At 34.6% G+C, this 22883-nt stretch overlaps 1 protein-coding gene across 1 annotated transcript in view; it reads right to left on the reverse strand.

The window, feature by feature from the left end:
- The window catches only part of LOC144488350 (rhodopsin), a gene marked incomplete at its 3' end in the record, with an annotated part of 39424 nt that extends 16757 nt beyond the window's left edge, over positions 1-22667 (reverse strand). Inside the window, exons 1-3 of the mRNA XM_078206399.1 lie at positions 22304-22667; positions 3324-3492; positions 105-270 (exon numbers count right to left, since the gene is read on the reverse strand). Of these exons, the coding sequence (XP_078062525.1) occupies positions 105-270; positions 3324-3492; positions 22304-22664 (696 nt within the window). The remainder of the gene's footprint in view (positions 1-104; positions 271-3323; positions 3493-22303) is intronic.
- Between the last annotated feature and the right edge of the window lie 216 nt (positions 22668-22883).

Raw genomic sequence — 22883 nt, forward strand, 5'->3', positions numbered from 1 at the left:
AGAACTGATGGGTATTTCCAGCATTTTCTATTGTTATTTCTGAGGTCCAGCTTCTGCAGTATTTTGCTTTAGTAGAAGCAACTAAGAAATGTCTTTGAAATTACCTCTTTCACTGTGCAGACCAGGCGACCGTAGCAAAAGAATATAACAGTTAGAGGGATGGAGAAATGTACAACGAACATGTAGATGACGAAGGACTCATTATTTATTTCAGGTTTCCTGGTGTAGTAATCAATTCCACACGAGCACTGCAATCCCTCAGGAATATACCTGCAAAGGTAAGGACATCTCAAGTTAGCAGAATAAAAAAAGCCGGGGTGGAATTTTAACTGTGGTGTGCCGTTCCTAATACGGAAAACCCGCAAGTGTGTGCTACTGCTCCGCTCTTGTGGTTTTGCATTCACTTCCTGATATCTAATTCAAAATTAAAGTGGTGATGGCCTACATGGGAGGTATGGTACAATTCCAACCCACTGCCAGCTGAGAATGCTGCAGTGACGGGCGGGCAATTGCGGAGACCCCCCATTTAAGCATTGGAGGCTCTGCCCCGCTGCCAGAACAATCCAGTGTGGCCAAAATCCCAGCCTGCCCCAAACGCCAGCCCCTGTCAGCCCCACAGAACCTCCACAGGACATGTGTTGATATCGAGACAATCACGCCCTCAGGATATCCTGCAGCCAATTACATTTGAAGTGTATCCCTTGTAATAATGCCAAGTTGCCAGGTACTTCTGGGTTGGAGCTGCCAGGTTGCCACTGCAAGGCAATGCCAGGTTGCCTGGAGGATCACATAGAAACATGGAAAATAGGTGCAGGAGTAGGCCATCCGGCCCTTTGAACTTGCACCACCATTAAATATGATCATGGCTGATCATGCACTTTCAGTATCCCACTCCCACTTTCTCTCCATACCTCTTGATCCCTTTAGCCACAAGGGCCACATCCAGCTCCCCCTTGAACATATTTAACAAACTATTTCCACAGGTTCACAACTCTCTGAGTGAAGAAGTTCTTTCTTATCTCAAGTCCTGAATGGCTTCCCCCTTCTTCTTAGATTGTGATCTCTAGTTCTGCACTTCCCAACATCGGGAACATTCTTCCCACATCTAGCCTGTCCAGGCCCATCAGGATTTTATATGTTTCTATGAGATCCCCTCTCATTCTTCTCAATTCCAGTGAGTACAAGCCCAATCAATCCAATATCTCTTCATACATCAGTCCTGTCATTCCAGGAATCAGTCTGGTGAATCTTCACTGGACTCCCTCAATAGCAAGAATGACTTTCCTCAGACTAGGCAGGCTCAATGGGCCAAATGGCCTCCTTCTGAATTGTAGGGATTCCATGATTCTATGATTAGGAAGGGTGCAGGGTTTTCTGGAGATTAGGTGTCCTTTTAAAAATGGCCTTGCCAGCACATTTAGGTCCCACTCCAAAAAAAACCCAAAGTGTGGGGGAAATCAGTGAGAATCTCCCCAGGGACCAAAAGAATTTCTAAGTGTGGTTGAATAATGAATTGAATCGCACCAGTCCTCCCAACAGGAATCTCATCCGTTTTCCAAGTGGGGACACTTAAAATGTTTTAGGGAGAATTCCGTATGTGTTAAAACAAATCTGTTTGTCTCTGCTTTACTCCTCCTATTTCATCTATTTTTCTTGATATTATCAGGTTTATACAGGTTATTAATTTAGGCCCTGGGATTTAAGTGAGATCATATCCTTGTGACAGTGTGAAGATGTTGAAATGTAACATATCATAGAACGTAGAAACATAGAAAATAGGGGCAGGAGTATGACATTCAGCCCTTCAAACCTGCTCTGTCATTCATGGTTGATCATCTAACCCAGTAATCTCATCCCGCTTTCTTCCCATATCCTTTGATCCCTTTATCCCCAAGTGCTATATCTAACTCCTTCTTGAAAATACATAATGTTTTGGCCACAATTGCTTTCTGTGGTAGAGAATGCCACAGGCTCACCACTCTCTGGGTGAAGCAATTTCTCCTCATCTCAGTCCTAAACTGTCTACCCCATATCCTCAGACTGTTACCCCTGGTTCTGGACTCCCCCACCATCGGGGACATCATTCTTGCATCTACCCTATCTAGTGCTGTCAGATGTTTACAGGTTTCTATGAGATTCCCCCCTCATTCTTCCAAGCTCCAGCGAATATAATCCTAAACAACTCAATCTCTCCTCATACATCAGTCCTGCCATCCCAGGAATCAGTCTGGTAAACCTTTGCTGCACTCCCTCTAGAGCAAGAACATCCTATCTCAGATAAGGACATCTAAGTGCCATCTCACCAAGGTCTGTGCAACTGCAGCAAGGTATCCTTACTCCTGTGCTCGAATCCTCCCGCCATGAAGGCAAACATACGCTTTGACTTCTTCACCGCCTCCTACATCCCAATGTACTAAGGAGACTGGAAATAATGGATGCATTGATGGTCATCTTCCAAGAATCTATAGACTCTGGAACAATTCCTACAGATTAGAGGGTAGATAATATGGCCCCACTATTTAAAAGGGGAGGTAGAGAGCAAACAGAATTATAGTCCAGTAAACCTGACGTTGATGGTGGGGAAAATGCTAGAGTACATTGTAAAAGATTTAATAGCAGAGCACTTGGAAAATAGTGGCAGGATCAGAGAGAGGCAGCATGGATTTACAAACATGAAATCATATTTGACAAATCTAAGGGCAGCATGGTGGCACAGTGGTTAACATTGCTGCCTCATAGCGCCAGGGACCCGGGTTCAATTCCAGCCTTGGGTGACTGTGTGGAGTTTGCACATTCTCCCAGTGTCTGCGTAGGTTTCCTCCGGGAGCTCTGGTTTCCTCCCAGATGAACACAGTAAGAGTTTTAACAACAGGTTAAAGTCCAACAGGTTTATTTGGTAGCAAATACCATTAGCTTTCGGAGTGCTGCTCCTTCGTCAGATGGAGTGGAAATTCCATTGTTAAGAGTTGTTAAAACTCTTACTGTGTTCACCCCAGTCCAACGCCGGCATCTCCACATCATTCCTCCCGGATGTGCAGGTTAGGTTGAATTGGCCATAATAAATTGCCCCTTAGTGTCAGTGGGATTAGCAAGGTAAATAAGTGGGGTTATGGGGATAGGGCCTAGATGGGATTGTGGTCTGTGCAGACTCGATGGGCCAAATGGCCTTCTTCTGCACTGTAATGATTCTATTATTCTATGATTCCACTGGAATTCCTCAAGGATGTAACCAGTAGATTTGATGAGAAGGAACCAGGGTTTTGGTTTATTTGGACTTTGGATGACTGAAGCGGTGGGGTGCAATGTATTACAAATGTGATTACCTGGACCATCCAATCAGTGGGGGAAAGGCACAAGCCAGAGCCATTATCCATGTGAAGCCAACGCCCATAATGGCATGCTCACTGCCAAACCGGAAGTTGCTCATGGGTTTACAAACAACCATATATCGTTCAATAGCAAGAACCACAAGGGACCATAAACCAACTTCACCTGAGGGAGAAAAGTGGAGAAGAAAAATTATTAGTCCCAGTAAAGGAACTACAAAAGCTGTTAGAATAAAAAAGTCAACACTAACAAAGTCTGAAAAAAACAAAGAAATGTAAAAAATATCAAAATAAAATCATCAGCCCTAACACCATATGAAAAACACATTGACATCATCACCACAACACTAACCCAAAAATGCAATGACATCATCGCCCTCAACGCTAACCCAAAAACACAATGACATCATCACATCCAACTCCACACTAAAAACACAATGACATCATCACTCCCTGCACCATACCAAAAACACAATGACATCATTACCCCAACACCAGAGCAAAAACACAATGACATAATCACCCCAGCACTAACCCAAAAACACAATGACATCATCACCCCAACATTAACACAAAAATAGAATGACATCATCACCCCAGCACGATACCAAAAACACAATAACATCATCACCCTCAGCACCATACCAAAACACAATGACATCATCATTCAAATACCATACCAAAAACACAATGACATCATCACCCCCAGCACCATAGCAAAACACAATGACATCATCACCCCAAACAATAACCCAAACACACAATGACATCATCACCTTCAACACTAACCCCAAAACACAATGACATCATCACCCCAACACAAACCCAAAAACACAATGACATCATCGCCCTCAAAACGAACCCAAAAACATAATGACTTCATCATCCCCTACACCATCATAAAAATACAGTGACATCATCACCGCAACACTAACACAAAAACACAATGATATCATTACCCCAAACACTAACCCAAACACACAATGACATCATCACCCTCAACATTAACCCCAAAACACAATGACATCATCACCCCATCACTAACCCAAAAACACAATAACATCATTGTGCTCAACACCAACACATAAACACAATTACATCATCACCACAACACTAACCCAAAAATACAATGACATCATCACCGCAACAGTGACCCAAAAACACAATGACATCATTGGCCCAACACTAACCCCAAAACACAATGACATCATCACCCCAATACCAGAGCAAAAACGCAATGTCATCATCACCTCAACACCATACCAAAAACGCAATGACATCATCACCGCAACGCCATATCAAAAACACAATGACATCATCATCCCAATACGAACTTCAAACACAATGACATCATCAACCCCAACACTAACCCCAACCCCAGGGTAGGGCCTGGGTGGGATTGTGGTCGGTGCAGACTCGATGGGCCGAATGGCCTCCTTCTGCACTGTAGGGTTTCTATGTTTCTTAACCAAATAACACAATGACATTATCACCCCAACACAATACCAAAAACAGAACGACATCATCATCCCAACACTAACCCAAAAACACAATGACATCATCACCCCAACACCAACCCAAAAACACATCATCACCCAACACCATATGAAAACACAATGACATCATCATCCCCTACACCAGAATAAAAATAGTGACATCATCACCGCAACACTAACACAAAAACTCAATGACATCATCACCCCCAATATAATCTAAAAACACAACGACATCATCACCCCAACACCAACCCAAAGACACAACGACATCATCACCCAACACCATATGAAAACATAATGACATCATCATCCCCTGCACCATCATAAAAATACAGTGACATCATCACCACAACACTAACACAAAAACACAATGACATCATCACCCCCAATATAACCTAAAAACACAATACATCATCACCCCAACACCATACCAAAAACGCAATGACATCATCACCCCAACACCAGACGAAAAACACAATGACATCATCACCTCAACATTAACCCAAAAACGCAATGACATCATCATCCCCGACAACATATGAAAACACAGTGGCATCATCACCCCAACACCACACCAAAAACACAATGACATCATCATCCCCAGCACCATAGTAAAGACACAATGACATCATCACCCTAACACTAACCGAAAAACACAATGACATCATCACCAAATCACAAACCCAAAAATGACATCATCACCCCAACACCATATCAAAAACACAATAACATCATCATCCCCAACACCATACAAAACACACAATGACACCATCACCCCACCATCATATCAAAAACACAATGACATTCTCACCCCAACACCATATGAAAAATACAATGACATCATCAACCCCGACACTATATCAAAAACACAGTGACATCATCACCATAACACTGACCCAAATACACAATGACATCATCACCCAGACATCATACCATCAAAACAAATACATCACCCAAACAACAATACAAAAACATGATTACATCATCACCCCGAACACTAACCCAAAAGCACAATGACATCAGCACCTCAACATCATATCATAATATCTCCAGCAATCAGCAGAAAACTCAATAATATAATCACCAATAAACGCAGTTAAATAATCAGCAAAAACACTCAATTATATAATCAGCAGTAAACTCAATGATATAATCAGCAACAAACTCAATCAAATAAAGAACAAAAAGTGCAATGACATAATCAGCAATAATCTCAATGATATTACCTCCAACAAACTCAATGATATAATCAGCAAATAAACTCAATGATATAATCAGCAACAATCTCAATCATATAATCAGCAACATTCTCAATGATATAATCAGCAACAAATTCAATGCTATAATCAGTAACAATCTCAATTTCAATGTCTCCAATAATCTCAGTGATATAATCAGCAAAAATCTCAATAATGTAATCAGCAACAATCTCAATTATATAATCAGCAATAAAGTCAATGATATTATCTCCAAAAACACAATGCCCTAATCAGCAACTATCTAATCATCTAATAAGCAACAATCTCAATGATATTATCTCCAATAAACTCAATGATATAATTAGCAAAAGTCCCAATCATATAATCAGCAACAATCTCAATGATCGAATCAGCAAGAAAGACAATGGTATTATCTCCAATAAACTCAATTATATAATCATCAACAATTTTAATAATTTAATCAACAACAAACTCAATGGTATAATCCGCAAATAACTTAATGATATAATCAGCAACAACCTCAATGATATAATCAGCAACAATCTCAATGACATAGGTTTATCATTTAGTTTTAGGCATAGGTTTAAGGTGCGAGAGGCAATGTTTAAAGGAGATGTACGAGGCAGATCTCCAATAAACTCAATGATGTAATCAGCAACAATCTCAATGATATTATCTCCAATAAACTAATTAATATAATCAGCAACAATCTCAATGATATAATCATCAACAAACTCAATGATATAGTCAGCAACAATCTAAATTATATAATCAGCAAATAACTCAATGTTGTAATCAGCAACAAAGTCAATAATGCAATTCCAATGATAGAATCAGCAACAAACTCAATAGTATAATCAGCAATAAAGTCAATGATATTATTTTCAAATAAACACAATTATATAATCAGCAACAATCTCAATGATATGATCAGCAGCCATCCCAATTATATAATCAGCAACAATCTCAATGATATAATCAGTAACAATCTCAATGATTCAATCAGCAACAATCCCAATTATATAATCAGCAACAATCGCAATAATATAACCATCAATAAACTCAATGATATAATCAGAAACAATCCCAATTATAAAATCAGTAACAATCTCAATAATATAATCATCAACAAACTCAATGATATAACCAGCAACAATCCCAATGATGTAATCAGCAATAAAGTGAATGATATAATCGGCAGCAATCTCAACGATGTAATTGGCATTAACATCAATGATATTATCTCCAATAAACACAATGCTGTTATCTCCAACAATCTCAATGATATAACCATCAGCTAACTCAATGAAATAATCAGCAACAATCCCAATGATGTACCCAGCAATAAAGTCAATGATATAATCAGCAGCAACCTTAATGATGTAATTGGCTAAAGTCAATGATATTATCACCAATAAACACAATGGTATTATCTCCAACAATCTCAATAATTTAATCAGCAACAATCTCAATGATATAATCAGCAACAAAACCAATGATTTTATTTCCAGCAATCTCAATAATAGAACCAGAAACAATCTCAATTATATAATCAGCAACAATCTCAATGATATTATCTCCAACAATCTCAATAATACAATCAGCAACAACGTCAATGATATTATCTCCAATAAACTTAACAATATAATCAGCAACAATTTCAATGATATAATCAACAATCTCAATGATATTGTTACCAATAAACTCAATAATATAATCAGCAACAATTTCAAAGATATTATCTCCAATAATTTCAATGATATAATCAGCGACTCTCTCAGTGATATTATCTCCAGTAAACGCAATCATATAATCAGCAACAATCCCAATGATATTATCTCCAATATACTTAATGATACAATCAGCAACAATCTCAATGATATTATCTCCAATAATATCAATGATACAATCAGCAACAGATTCAACGATATAATCAGCAACAATTTCAATGAAGTAATCTGCAACAATTGCAATGATATTATCTCCAACAAACTCTATTACATAATCAGCAAAAATCTCAATGATATAATCAGCAACAATCTCAATGTAATAATCAGCAACAAACTCAATGATATTATCTCCAATAAACTCAATGATATAATGAACAACAATCTCAGTGATCTAAGCAGCAACAATCTCAATGAAATAATCAGTAACAAACTCCAAGATATGATCAGCAACAAACTCAATGATCTAATCAGCAACAATTTCAATGATATAATCAGTAACAATCTGAATGGTATGATCTCCAATACACTCAACAATATAATCATCAACAAACTCAATGATATAATCAGTAACAATCTGAATGGTATGATCTCCAATACACTCAATAATATAATCATCAACAAACTCAATGATATAATCAGCAACAATCTCAATGACATAATCAGTAACAATCTCAATGGTATAATCTCCAATATACTCAATAATATAATCATCAACACTCAATGATATAATCAGCAACAATCGCAATGATCGAATCAGCAACAATCTCAGTGATATAATCAGTAACAATCTCAATGGTATTATCTCCAATACACTCAATAATATAGTCATCAACAATCCCAATGATGTAATCAGCAATAAAGTCAATGATCATAGAATCATAGAATCATAGAAACCCTACAGTACAGAAAGAGGCTATTCGGCCCTTTCAAGTCTGCACCGACCACAATTCCACCCAGGCCCTACCCCCATATATTTTTAGCCACTAATCCCTCTAACCTACACATCTCAGGACACTAAGGGGCAATTTTAGCATCACCAATCAACGTAACCCGCACATCTTTGGACTGGTATAATGATATAATTGGCAGCGATCTCAATGATGTAATTGACAATAAAGTCAATGATATTATCTCCAATAAACACAATGATATTATCTCCAACAATCTCAATGATATAATCAGAAACAATCTCAATGATGTAATCAGTAACAAACTTGATGATATAATCAGCAACAAAATCAATAATTTAATCAGCACCAATCTCAACGATATAATCAGCAATAAAATCAATGATTTTATCTCCAGCAATCTCAATAATAGAACCGGAAACAATCTCAATTATATAATCAGCAACAATCTCAATTATATTATCTCCAACAATCTCAATGATAGAATCAGCAACAATTTCACTGATATTATCTCCAATAAACTTAACGATATAATCAGCAACAATTTCAAAGATATTATATCCAACAATCTCAATGATATTATCAGCGACAATCTCAGTGATATTATCTCCAATAAACGCAATCATATAATCAGCAACAATCCCAATGATATTATCTCCAATATACTTAATGATACAGTCAGCAACAATCTCAATGATATAATCAGCAACAATTTCAATGATATTATCTCCAATAATATCAATGATACAATCAGCAACAGATTCAAGATATAATCAGCAACAATTTCAACGAAGTAATCTGCAACAATCGCAATGATTTTATCTCCAACAAACTCAATTACATAATCAGCACAAATCTCAATGATATAATCAGCAACAATCTCAATGTTATAATCAGCAACAAACTCAATGATATTATCTCCTGTAAACTCAATGATGTAATCAGAAAGAAACTCAATGATCTAATCAGCAACAATCTCAATGATCTAATCAGCAACAAACTCAATGATATAATCAGCAACAATCTCAATGATCTAATCAGCAACAAATTCAATGATATAATCAGCAAAACTCTGAATGATAAAGTCAGCAACAAACTCAATGATATTATCTCCAGTAAACTCAATGATATTATCTCCAATAATATTAATGATACAATCAGCAACAAATTCAATGATACAATCAGAGACAATCTCAATAATATTATCTCCAATAAACCCAATGATATAATCAGAAACAAACTCAACGATATAATCAGAAACAATCTCAATGAAATAATGAACAACAATCTCAATGATATAACCAACAACAATATTAATGATATAATCAGCAACAGTCTCAATGATATAATCAGCAACAATCTCAATGATATAATTAGCAACAATCTCAATGATATTATTTCCAACAATCACAATGATATTATCTGCAACAATCTCAATGATATTACAATCAACAAAATCATTGACATTATTTCCAAAAAGCTCAATGATAGAATCAGCAACAATCTCAATGATATAATCAACAACAAACACAATGATATAATCAGCAACAATCGCAATGACATTATCTCCAAAAACCTCAGTGATATAATGAGCAACAAATGCAATGATATAATCAACAACAATTTCAACGATATAATCAGCACCAATCTCAATGATATAATCAGCAATAATTTCAATGATGTAATCAGCAACAATCTCAGTGATATAGTCAGCAATAATCTCACTGATATTATTTCCAACACTCTCAATGATATTATCTGCAACAATTTGAATGATATTACAATCAACAAAATCATTGACATTATTTCCAAAAAGCTCAATGATTGAATGAGCAACAATCAGCAACAATCTCAATGATATAATCAACAATAGTCTCAATGATATATTCATCAACAAACAAAATGATATAATCAGCAACAATCTCAACGAAGTAATCAGCAACAATCTCAATGATATAATGAGCAACAAACTCAATGATATAATCAGCAACAATCTCAATGATATAGTCAGCAACAATCTGAATGAAGTAATCAAACACAATCTCAATGACATTATCTCCAAGAAACTCAATGATATAATTAGCAACAATCTCAGTGATGTAATCAGCAATGGTCTCAATGACATAATCAATAGGAATCTCAATGATATAATCAGCAACAATCTCAATGATATAATAAGCAACAATCTCAATAATATAATCAGCAACAATCTTAATGATATTATCATCACCAAAATCAATGACATTATTTCCAAAAAGCTCAATGATATAATCAACAACAAACTCAAAATATAATCGGCAACAATCTCAATGATATTATCATCACCAAAATCAATGACATTATTTCCAAAAAGCTCAGTGATATAATCAACAACAAACTCAAAATATAATCAGCAACAATCTCAATGATATTATCATCACCAAAATCAATGACATTATTTCCAAAAAGCTCAATGATATAATCAACAACAAACTCAAAATATAATCAGCAACAATCTCAATGATTTAATCAGCAACAATCTCAATGGTATTATCTCCAATAATATCAATGATACAATCAGCAATAAATTCAATGATATTTTCTCCAATAATATCAATGATATGATCAGCAACAGTCTCAATGATGTAATCAGCAACAATCCCAATGTAATCAATGATATAATTAGCAATAAAGTCAATAATACTATCTCCAATAAGCACAATGATATAATCTCCAACAATCTTAATGACATAATCAGCAGCAATCTCAAAGTTACAATTAGCAATAAAATCAATGATATTATCTCCAATAAACTCAATGATATAATCAGCAAAAATCTCAATGACAGAATCAGCAACAATCTCAATGATGGAAGCAGCAACTCTCTCAAACACATAATCAGCAACAATCGCAATGATATAATCAGCAACAATCCCAGTGATATAATCAGCAGCAATCTCAATGATATAATCAGCTACAATCCCAGTGATATAATCAGCAGCAATCTCAATGATATAATCAGCAACAATCTCAATGATATAATCAGCAACAATCTCAGTGACATAATCAGCAACAATTTCAATGCTCTATTCAGGAGTAATCTCAAATACCTCAATGATATGGTCAGCATCAAACTCAATAATATAGTCAGCAACAATCTCAATGGCATTATCTCCACAAACTCAGTGATAAAATAAGCACCAAATTCAATGATATAATCAATAACAACGACAATGATATAATCAGCAACAATCTCAATGATATAATCAGCAGGTCTCAACGATATAATCAGCAACAATCTCAATGATATTATCTCCAATAATATCAATGATACAATCAGCAACAAATTCAATGATATTTTCTGTAATAATATCAATGACATGTTCAGCAAGAGTCTCAATGATATAATCAGCAACAATCACAATGATGTAATCAACAATAAAGACAATGATATAATCAGCAACAATCTCAATGATATAATCAGCAACAATCTCAATGATTTAATCAGCAACAATCTCAATGGTATTATCTCCAATAATATCAATGATACAATCAGCAATAAATTCAATGATATTTTCTCCAATAATATCAATGATATGATCAGCAACAGTCTCAATGATGTAATCAGCAACAATCCCAATGTAATCAATGATATAATTAGCAATAAAGTCAATAATACTATCTCCAATAAGCACAATGATATAATCTCCAACAATCTTAATGACATAATCAGCAGCAATCTCAAAGTTACAATTAGCAATAAAATCAATGATATTATCTCCAATAAACTCAATGATATAATCAGCAAAAATCTCAATGACAGAATCAGCAACAATCTCAATGATGGAAGCAGCAACTCTCTCAAACACATAATCAGCAACAATCGCAATGATATAATCAGCAACAATCCCAGTGATATAATCAGCAGCAATCTCAATGATATAATCAGCTACAATCCCAGTGATATAATCAGCAGCAATCTCAATGATATAATCAGCAACAATCTCAATGATATAATCAGCAACAATCTCAGTGACATAATCAGCAACAATTTCAATGCTCTATTCAGGAGTAATCTCAAATACCTCAATGATATGGTCAGCATCAAACTCAATAATATAGTCAGCAACAATCTCAATGGCATTATCTCCACAAACTCAGTGATAAAATAAGCACCAAATTCAATGATATAATCAATAACAACGACAATGATATAATCAGCAACAATCTCAATGATATAATCAGCAGGTCTCAACGATATAATCAGCAACAATCTCAATGATATTATCTCCAATAATATCAATGATACAATCAGCAACAAATTCAATGATATTTTCTGTAATAATATCAATGACATGTTCAGCAAGAGTCTCAATGATATAATCAGCAACAATCACAATGATGTAATCAACAATAAAGACAATGATATAATCAGCAACAATCTCAATGATATAATCAGCAACAATCTCAATGATTTAATCAGCAACAATCTCAATGGTATTATCTCCAATAATATCAATGATACAATCAGCAATAAATTCAATGATATTTTCTCCAATAATATCAATGATATGATCAGCAACAGTCTCAATGATGTAATCAGCAACAATCCCAATGTAATCAATGATATAATTAGCAATAAAGTCAATAATACTATCTCCAATAAGCACAATGATATAATCTCCAACAATCTTAATGACATAATCAGCAGCAATCTCAAAGTTACAATTAGCAATAAAATCAATGATATTATCTCCAATAAACTCAATGATATAATCAGCAAAAATCTCAATGACAGAATCAGCAACAATCTCAATGATGGAAGCAGCAACTCTCTCAAACACATAATCAGCAACAATCGCAATGATATAATCAGCAACAATCCCAGTGATATAATCAGCAGCAATCTCAATGATATAATCAGCTACAATCCCAGTGATATAATCAGCAGCAATCTCAATGATATAATCAGCAACAATCTCAATGATATAATCAGCAACAATCTCAGTGACATAATCAGCAACAATTTCAATGCTCTATTCAGGAGTAATCTCAAATACCTCAATGATATGGTCAGCATCAAACTCAATAATATAGTCAGCAACAATCTCAATGGCATTATCTCCACAAACTCAGTGATAAAATAAGCACCAAATTCAATGATATAATCAATAACAACGACAATGATATAATCAGCAACAATCTCAATGATATAATCAGCAGGTCTCAACGATATAATCAGCAACAATCTCAATGATATTATCTCCAATAATATCAATGATACAATCAGCAACAAATTCAATGATATTTTCTGTAATAATATCAATGACACGTTCAGCAAGAGTCTCAATGATATAATCAGCAACAATCACAATGATGTAATCAACAATAAAGACAATGATATAATCAGCAACAATCTCAATGATATAATCAGCAACAATCTCAATGATATAATCAGCAACAATCGCAATGATATAATCAGCAATAAAGTCAATAATATTATCTCCAACAATCTTCATGATATAATCAGCAACAATCTCAATGTTATCATCAGCAATAAAATCAATGATATTATCTCCAATAAACTCAATGATATAATCAGCAAATCTGAATGAATTAATCAGCAACAATCTCAATGATATAATCAGGCACAAACTCAATGATATAATCAGCAATAAGCTCAATGAAGTAACGGCAACAAAATCAATGAAATGTTTTCAAAAAACCCAGTTATATAATCTGCAACAAATGCAATTATATAATCAACAACAATCTCAAAGATATAAACAGCAACAATCTCAATGATATAATCAGCAACAATCTCAGTGACATAGTCAGCAACAATTTCAATGATCTATTCAGCAATAATCTCAATTATCTCAGTGACATGATCAGCATCAAACTCAATAATATAGTCAGCAACAAACTCAATGACATTATCTCCAAAAACCCCAATGATATAATGAGCATCAAACTCAATGATATAATCAGCAACAATCTCAATGATATAATCAGCAACAATCTCAATGATATTACAATCAACAAATCAATGACATTATTTCCAAAAAGCTCAATTATAGAATCAGCAACAATCTCAATGATATAATCAGCAACAACTCAATGATATAATCAGCAACAATCTCAATAACGTTATCTCCAAAAAAACGCAGTAATGTAATGAGCAACAAATGCAATGATATAATCAGCAACAACAACCACAATGATATAATGAGCAAGAAACTCAATGATATTATCAACGACAATCTCAATGATATAATCAGCAACAAACCCAATGATACTATCAGCAACAACCTCAATGATATAAAAAGCAACAAACTCGATGATCTAATCACCAACAATCTCAATGATATAATCAGTGACAATTGCAATGAAAGAATCAGCAACAATCGCAATGATATAATCAGCAACAATCTCAGTGATATAATCATCAACAAACTCGATGATATAATCAGCAACAAACTCAATGATATAATCAGCCCGAATCTCAATGATATTATCAGCCACAAACTCAATGATACAATCAGCAACAGTTGCAATGATCTATTCAGCAATAATCTCAATTATCTCAATGACATGATCAGCATCAAACTCAATAATATAGCCAGCAATAAACTCAATGACATTATCTCTAAAAACCCAGTGATATAATAAGCAACAAATTCAATGATATAATCAGCAACAATCTCAGTGATATAATCAGAAACAATCCCAATGATATTACAATCAACAAAATCAATGAGATTATTTAATTGACATTATAAATCACAATGGCATTATAAATCAATGACATAAAGATGTGCGGGTTAGGTTGATTGGCCATGCTAAACATTGCCCCTTAGTGTCCTGGGATCCGTAGATTAGAGGGATTAGCGGGTAAAATATGTAGTGATATGGGCGTAGGGCCTGGGTGGGATTGTGGTCAGTGCAGACTCGATGGGCCGAATGGCCTCTTTCTGTACTGTAGGGTTTCTATGATTCTATGATTTCCATAAAGCTCAATGATAGAATCAGCAACAATCGCAATGATATAATCAGCAGCAAACTCAATGATACAATCAGCAACAATCTCAATGACATTATCTCCAAAAAAACTCAGTAATGTAATGAGCAACAAACGCAATGATATAATGAGCAGAAAACTCAATGGTATAATCGACAACAATCTCAATGAGATAATCAGCAACAATCGCAATGATATAATCAGCAACAATTGCAATGATATAATCAGCAACAATCTCAATGATATAATCAGTAACAATCTCAATGATATAATCAGCAACAACTGCAATGATATAATCAGCAACAATCTCAATGATATAATCAGTAACAATCTAAATTATATAATCAGCAACAACTGCAATGATATCATCAGCAACAATCTCAATGATATAATCAGCAACAATCTCAATGATCTAATCATCAACAAACACAATGATATGATCAGCAACAAGCGCTGTAATGAGCAACAAACAAAATGATATAATCAACAACAATCTCAACTATATAATGAGCACCAATCTCAATGATATAATCAACAACAATCTCAATTATATAATCAGCAACAATCTTAATGATATAACAGCAACAATCTCAATGATATAATCAGTGACAATCTCACTGATATTATCAAAAACAAAATCAGTGACATTATTTCCAAGAAGCTCATTGATATAATCATCAATAGTCTCAATGATATTATCAGCAACAATCTCAATGATGTAATCAGCAACAATCTCCATGATATAATCAGCAACAAAAACAATGATATAATCAGCAACAGTCTCAATGATATAATCATCAACAAACTCAATTACATTCGCTCCAAAAAACTGTGATATAATCAGCAACAATCTCAATGCTATAATCAACAACAATCTCAATGATATAATCAGCAACAATTGCAATGATATAATCAGCAACAATCTCAATGATATAATCAGCAACAGTCTCAATGATATAATCATCAACAAACTCAATTACATTATCTCCAAAAAACTCAGTGATATAATCAGCAACAATCTCAATGATATAATCATCAAAAATCACAATGATATAATCAGCAACAATCTCAATGGTATAATCAACAACTATCTCAATGATATAATCATCAGTAAACTCAATGACGTTATCTCCAAGAAACTCAGTGATATAATCGGCAACAATCTGAATGGTATAATCAACAACAATCTCAATGACATAATCAGCAACAATCACAATGATATAATCAGCAACAATCTGAATTATATAATCAGCAACAATCGCAATGATATAATCAGCAACAATATCAGTGATATAATCAACAACAATCTCAATGATATAATCATCAACAATCTCAATTATATAATCAGCAACAATCGCAATGATATAATCAGCAACAATCTCAATGATATAATCAGCAACAATCTCAATAATATAATCAGCAACAATCTCAATGATATGATCAACAACAAGCTCAATGATATAGGCAGCAACAATCTCAATGACATAATCAGCAACAATATCAGTGATATAATCAACAACAATCTCAATGATATAATCATCAACAATCACAATGATATAATCAGCAACAATCTCAATCATATAATCAGCAATAATCTCAATGAAATTATCATCAACAATCTCAATAATATAATCAGCAACAATCTCAATTATATAATCAACAACAATCTCAATGCTATAATCAGCAACAATTTCAATGCTATAATTGGCAACAATCGCAATGATATAATCAGCAACAATCTCAATGATATAATCAGTGACAATTGCAATGATATAATCAGCAACAATCGCAATGATATAATCAACAACAATCTCAATGATATAATCAACCACAAACTCAATGATATAATCTGCAACAACTGCAATGATAAAATCAGCAACAAACTCAATGATGTAACCAGCAACAAACTCAATATTATCTTGATAAAAATCAGTGATATAATGAGCAACAAACTCAATGATATAATCAACAACAATCTCTATGATATAATCAGCAACAATCTTAATAATATAATCAGCAACAATCTCAATGATATGATCAACAACAAGCTCAATGATTAAGGCAGCAACAATCTCAATCATATAATCAGGAACAATCACACTGATATTATCATCAACAATCTCAATAATATAATCAGCAACAATCTCAATTATATAATCAATAACAATCTCAATACCATAATCAGCAACAATTTCAATGATATGATCAGCAACAAACTCAATGATCTAATCATCAACATACTCAATGACATTATCTCCGATAAACTCAATGATATTATCAGCAACAATCTCAATGATATAATCAGAAACAATCGCAATGATATAATCAGCAACAATTTCAATGGTCTAATCTTCAACAAACTTAATGGCATTATCTCCAATCAACTCAATGATATAATCAGTAACAATTCCAATGATATAATCAACAGCAATCTCAATGATATAATCAGCAGAAAACTCAATGATATAATCAGCAACAAACTCAATGATATTATCCACAATAAATTCAATGATATAATCAACAATCTCAATGATATTATCAGCAATAATCACAATGATGTAATCAACAACAATCGCAATGATATAATCAGCAACAAACTCAATGATGTAATCAGCAAAAAACATCAATGATATAATCAGCAACAAATTTAATGATATTATCTGCAGTTAATTCAATTATATAATCAACAACAATCTCAATGATATAATCAACAACAATCGCAATGATATAACCAACAACAATTGCAATGATATAATCAGCACCAAACTGAATGATATAATCAGCAACAAACTCAGTGATATAATCAGCAATAATCTCAATGATATAATCAGCACCAAACTGAATGATATAATCAGCAACAAACTCAGTGATATAATCAGCAATAATCTCAATGATATAATCAGCAACAAACTCAATCATAGAATCATAGAAACCCTACAGTGCAGAAAGAGGCCATTTGGCCCATCGAGTCTGCACCGACCACAATCCCACCCAGGCCCTACCCCCATATCCCTACATATTTACCCGCTAATCCCTCTAACCTACGCATCTCAGGACACTAATGGCCAATTTTTTAGCATGGCCAGTCAACCTAACCCACACATCTTTGGACTGTGGGAGGAAACCGGAGCACCCGGAGGAAACCCACGCAGGCACGAGGAGAGTGTGCAAACTCCACACAGACAGTGACCCAAGCCGGGAATCGAACCCAGGTGCCTGGAGCTGTGAAGTAGCAGTGCTAACCACTGTGCTACCGTGCCACCCATTGTGCTACCGTGCCGCTCAATGATATAAGTAGCAACAATCTCAGTGATATAATCAGCAACAATCTCAATGATATCATCAGCAACAAAATCAGTGATATCATCTCCATTAAAATCAATGTTATAATCAGCAAGAATCTGAAGGACAGAATTAGCAACAAATTTAGTGATATTATCTCCAATAAACTCAGTTATATAATCAGGAACAATTTCAAAGACAGAATCAGCAACAGTGTCAATGTTATTATCTCCAATACAATTATGCCTTGGTGGGCAGGACATGAAAATTCTGCCCAAACCTTATAATATAAACATCAATAAACCAATGACTTCATTTTGAACAAGTACAATGCCATTTGCAGCACCAACCTCCATAGCACTATTAGCAACAAACTCAGACATAATTAGCAAAATTCACAATGACATCATTAGAAACATAATGACATCATCAGCAGTGAACTCAATGGCATAATCAACAGTGAAATCAGTGACATAATCAGCAGCAAAATCAATGTCATCAACAGCAGTGAAATTAATGACCTCATCAGCAGCGAAATCAATGACATCATCAGCAGTGAAATCAATGACATAACCAGGAACAAACTCAATGATATAATCAAAATATGCTCAATGACATCATCAGCAATAATCTCAAGGGCATATTCAGAGACAGAATCTCCAATTAAATCAATGTCATAACCAGCAACAAAGTCATTGAGATAATTTCCAATGGATTCAATAAGATATGATGTGGAGATGCCGGCGTTGGACTGGGGTAAGCACAGTAAGAAGTCTCACAACACCAGGTTAAAGTCCAACAGGTTTATTTGGTAGCAAATACCATAAGCTTTCGGAGCACAGCTCCTTCGTCAGATGGAGTGGATATCTGTTCTCAAACAGGGCACAGACACAGAAATCAAATTAAGCAATAAGATAAACAACATCACACTCAATGACATCATCAGCAACAATCTCAATGACACAATCTTCAATAAGTGCAATGAGAAAATCAGCAACAAACTCAATGATGTGATCTGCAATAAAGCCAATGACATAATCTCCAATAAACAATAGCATCATCAGCAACAAGCTTAATGACATCATCAGCAACAAGCTTGATGATACAATCTCCAATATATTCAATGACATCATCAGCAACAAACTCAATGACTGTTTTGAATTATAGGAAATTTTATTTACAACAAACTCGATTTACACCAAATTCCATTTATTCCAAATTCCATTTACAATAAATTTAAATCATACCAAATTCTATTTACATAAAATTCCATTTTTACCAAATTGCAAATTGTGCCTTATCTACATTCTGCTTGATTTAATCTAAATTTGCTATACACAAAATTAAATTTATACCATATTTGATTTACACCAATTTATACCAAATTCAAAAACACCAAATTTGATTTATAGCCTGCTGTGTTTAATCCAAATTTGCTTCATGCCATATTTAATTTACACCAAATTCAATTTATATCAATTTTCACTTACATCATATTCAATTTATGCCTCATTAAATTTATTTCAAACTTTGGTATACATCAATTTCAATTTGCACCATGCTGGATTTGCACTAAAATCAATTTACACCCCGTTCAATTTACATCAAATTAATTTACAATGAATTCAATTTGCACCCTGCTCCACCTGCATCAAGTTTGATTTTCAATATGCTCAATTTTTACTCTACATCACTTAGTTTACATAACTGTCTGCATACTGCAGTCCTGACATGCTATCTATTCTCATCTTCATTTATTTATCAATTAATTACTTGGCAGCAATAAAACAAGAATTTGCATTTACTTTATTTATTATGTTTCTGTCAATCTCACAAGGTTTTCAGAATACCATACATACTCAAGGCCACCCTTAAAAGCTATGAAGTTCTCATGTTTAATACATTTTGACAAAACCTGCCATAATACAAATAGTTGGATCTATTGTACTTCAGTCTGATCTAAACCTAACTAGTTCTTCCCTACTATTCTCTTCTTCGGTATCTTGATAGGTACTTTCCTGCTGTATTTGAGAAAATGATAGCTCTCTAATTGTTGCATGTGCTCTTGCTTTTTTTTGTAAATTGGCATTATCATCTTTGCCCAATCGCCAGACACTTGCTCAACTTCACAAATCTTGCTAAATAACATTTACACTACTGTCAAAGGATGTTTCCCCACCCATCTGCAACAACTATACAATTATATTAACCAAATTCAGGGACTTGCTTTTATTAAGTCTATCATGAAAATTCTCTCCTTCATCCTCCGAGAAGTGTTCTGTAAAATGTACAGATCTTCAGAATTTTCTTTCCCCAGTGGCTCATTTCCTATTCACCACTTATATAATCATTTTGGACTTCCTATGCAGTTTTTTTAAATGAGTAAGATTCACTTAGATCACTTATTTCCCCTTACACTGCTTTTAGCATAATCTTCTGCATCTTTTAGAGAAAATTGTGATAAAATCATTATTTCTCCATGTATCTCGCTTGGCTTTTAGTAACATTTTTCTAGTTAAGTTGTTACTTTGGGTCCTTATATTTTGAGATCTGCCTCTTTGGGTTGATTTTAGATTTCATTGTTTTCTGTTCTGCAGTAGACTTCCTCCATTATCCATTTTTGTTCCTTCGTGTTACTTTTCATTTTGCTGTTCTTGATATTCCATTTTTGATGGCATTTCCCATTTCTTCCATCTCCATTTCTTTAAATATCACAGGTACAATGTTTCTTGACCTCTTTGTATTTGCTTTGGGTTCTGTCAGTTCATCTGTAAATTTTTGTTTTCCATAACCAATTTTCTATTGGACCATTAATATCATATCAAAATTTTGGATGAAGCTGAGGACAGAATGCCCAACTTTAAAGCGGGTAATTCATTGTTTCAATTATCCTCTGCTGTGTCCTGTTGTGTGTTAAGATTGTACTGAGTTTAGTCTCTCCTGTGAAGAGTTTATAGCAATTTGCCTTGAGTGCTATACGCTGCTTTACCCTTTCCAATATTCAGAGGCATTGGTTTTAATAGGTGGTGAGTATTAGGGAGGATATAACTTGTGCCTGAAGTGATAGGCGTAAGATAAATTTCTACCCTGGACAATGACCCAATTTTACACTAGATATTCTAAATAGTTCATCAAGTCACATCTAAAATTTTTGATTTGCACCTTTAGCTAACACACTGCAACAAATTAAGCTGAAGTTTGTTAATTTATCATGGAAAGCCCCACAACAAAAATTCCTGCAACATTTCTCAGAGCTCAGATTTTGGTTGGCACAGCCCTCACGATTTCATCTAGAGCTAGAGCAAGCAATGGGCCTTACTTGAAATGTATCTGGAACTTACCACCAAGCGTAGCAAAGAAACCTTCGAAGTTACAACCCATTGGTCCGAAAATAAAATAGCCATTCATTGAGGTGATCAGCGTGGTAGTAAAACCACCAAAGACCATCAAGAGATCAGCAATAGCCAGGTTGAGGAGGATGTAGTTAAGGGGTTGCCGGAGTTTCTTATTCTCAATGGTGACATATAGGGTGAGGAAATTAACAGGGAAACCTGTTATGATGAGGAAGAACATATAGGCTGCCAGCGCTGAAAACATCCATGGATCAGCCAAGTAGTGCTGGGAGTAGTCGAATGGGCTCCTTACAATTCCCGTCTTGTTGGACATGGGCACATAGAAGTTGTCTCCTTCTGTACCATTCATGATTGCAGGCTGCTGTGGAATTCAGCAGAAGTAAAACTTTCCCCTTTTTTCCGTTTTTTTCTTTCTTTCTCTTTCCTTCTTTCTTTCTTTCTTTCTTTTTCCTCCTTTCCAAGGTGGCCCTTTCTGAACCTGACACTGCCCAGCGGAGACAAGTGACTACCCTAAGCAATGACAGGCCACAATCTCCTCTCCCAGAGGTCATTGGGCCTTATAAAGCAG

This window comes from Mustelus asterias, unplaced genomic scaffold, assembly GCF_964213995.1.
Source record: "Mustelus asterias unplaced genomic scaffold, sMusAst1.hap1.1 HAP1_SCAFFOLD_1486, whole genome shotgun sequence".
Lineage (NCBI taxonomy): Eukaryota > Metazoa > Chordata > Chondrichthyes > Carcharhiniformes > Triakidae > Mustelus > Mustelus asterias.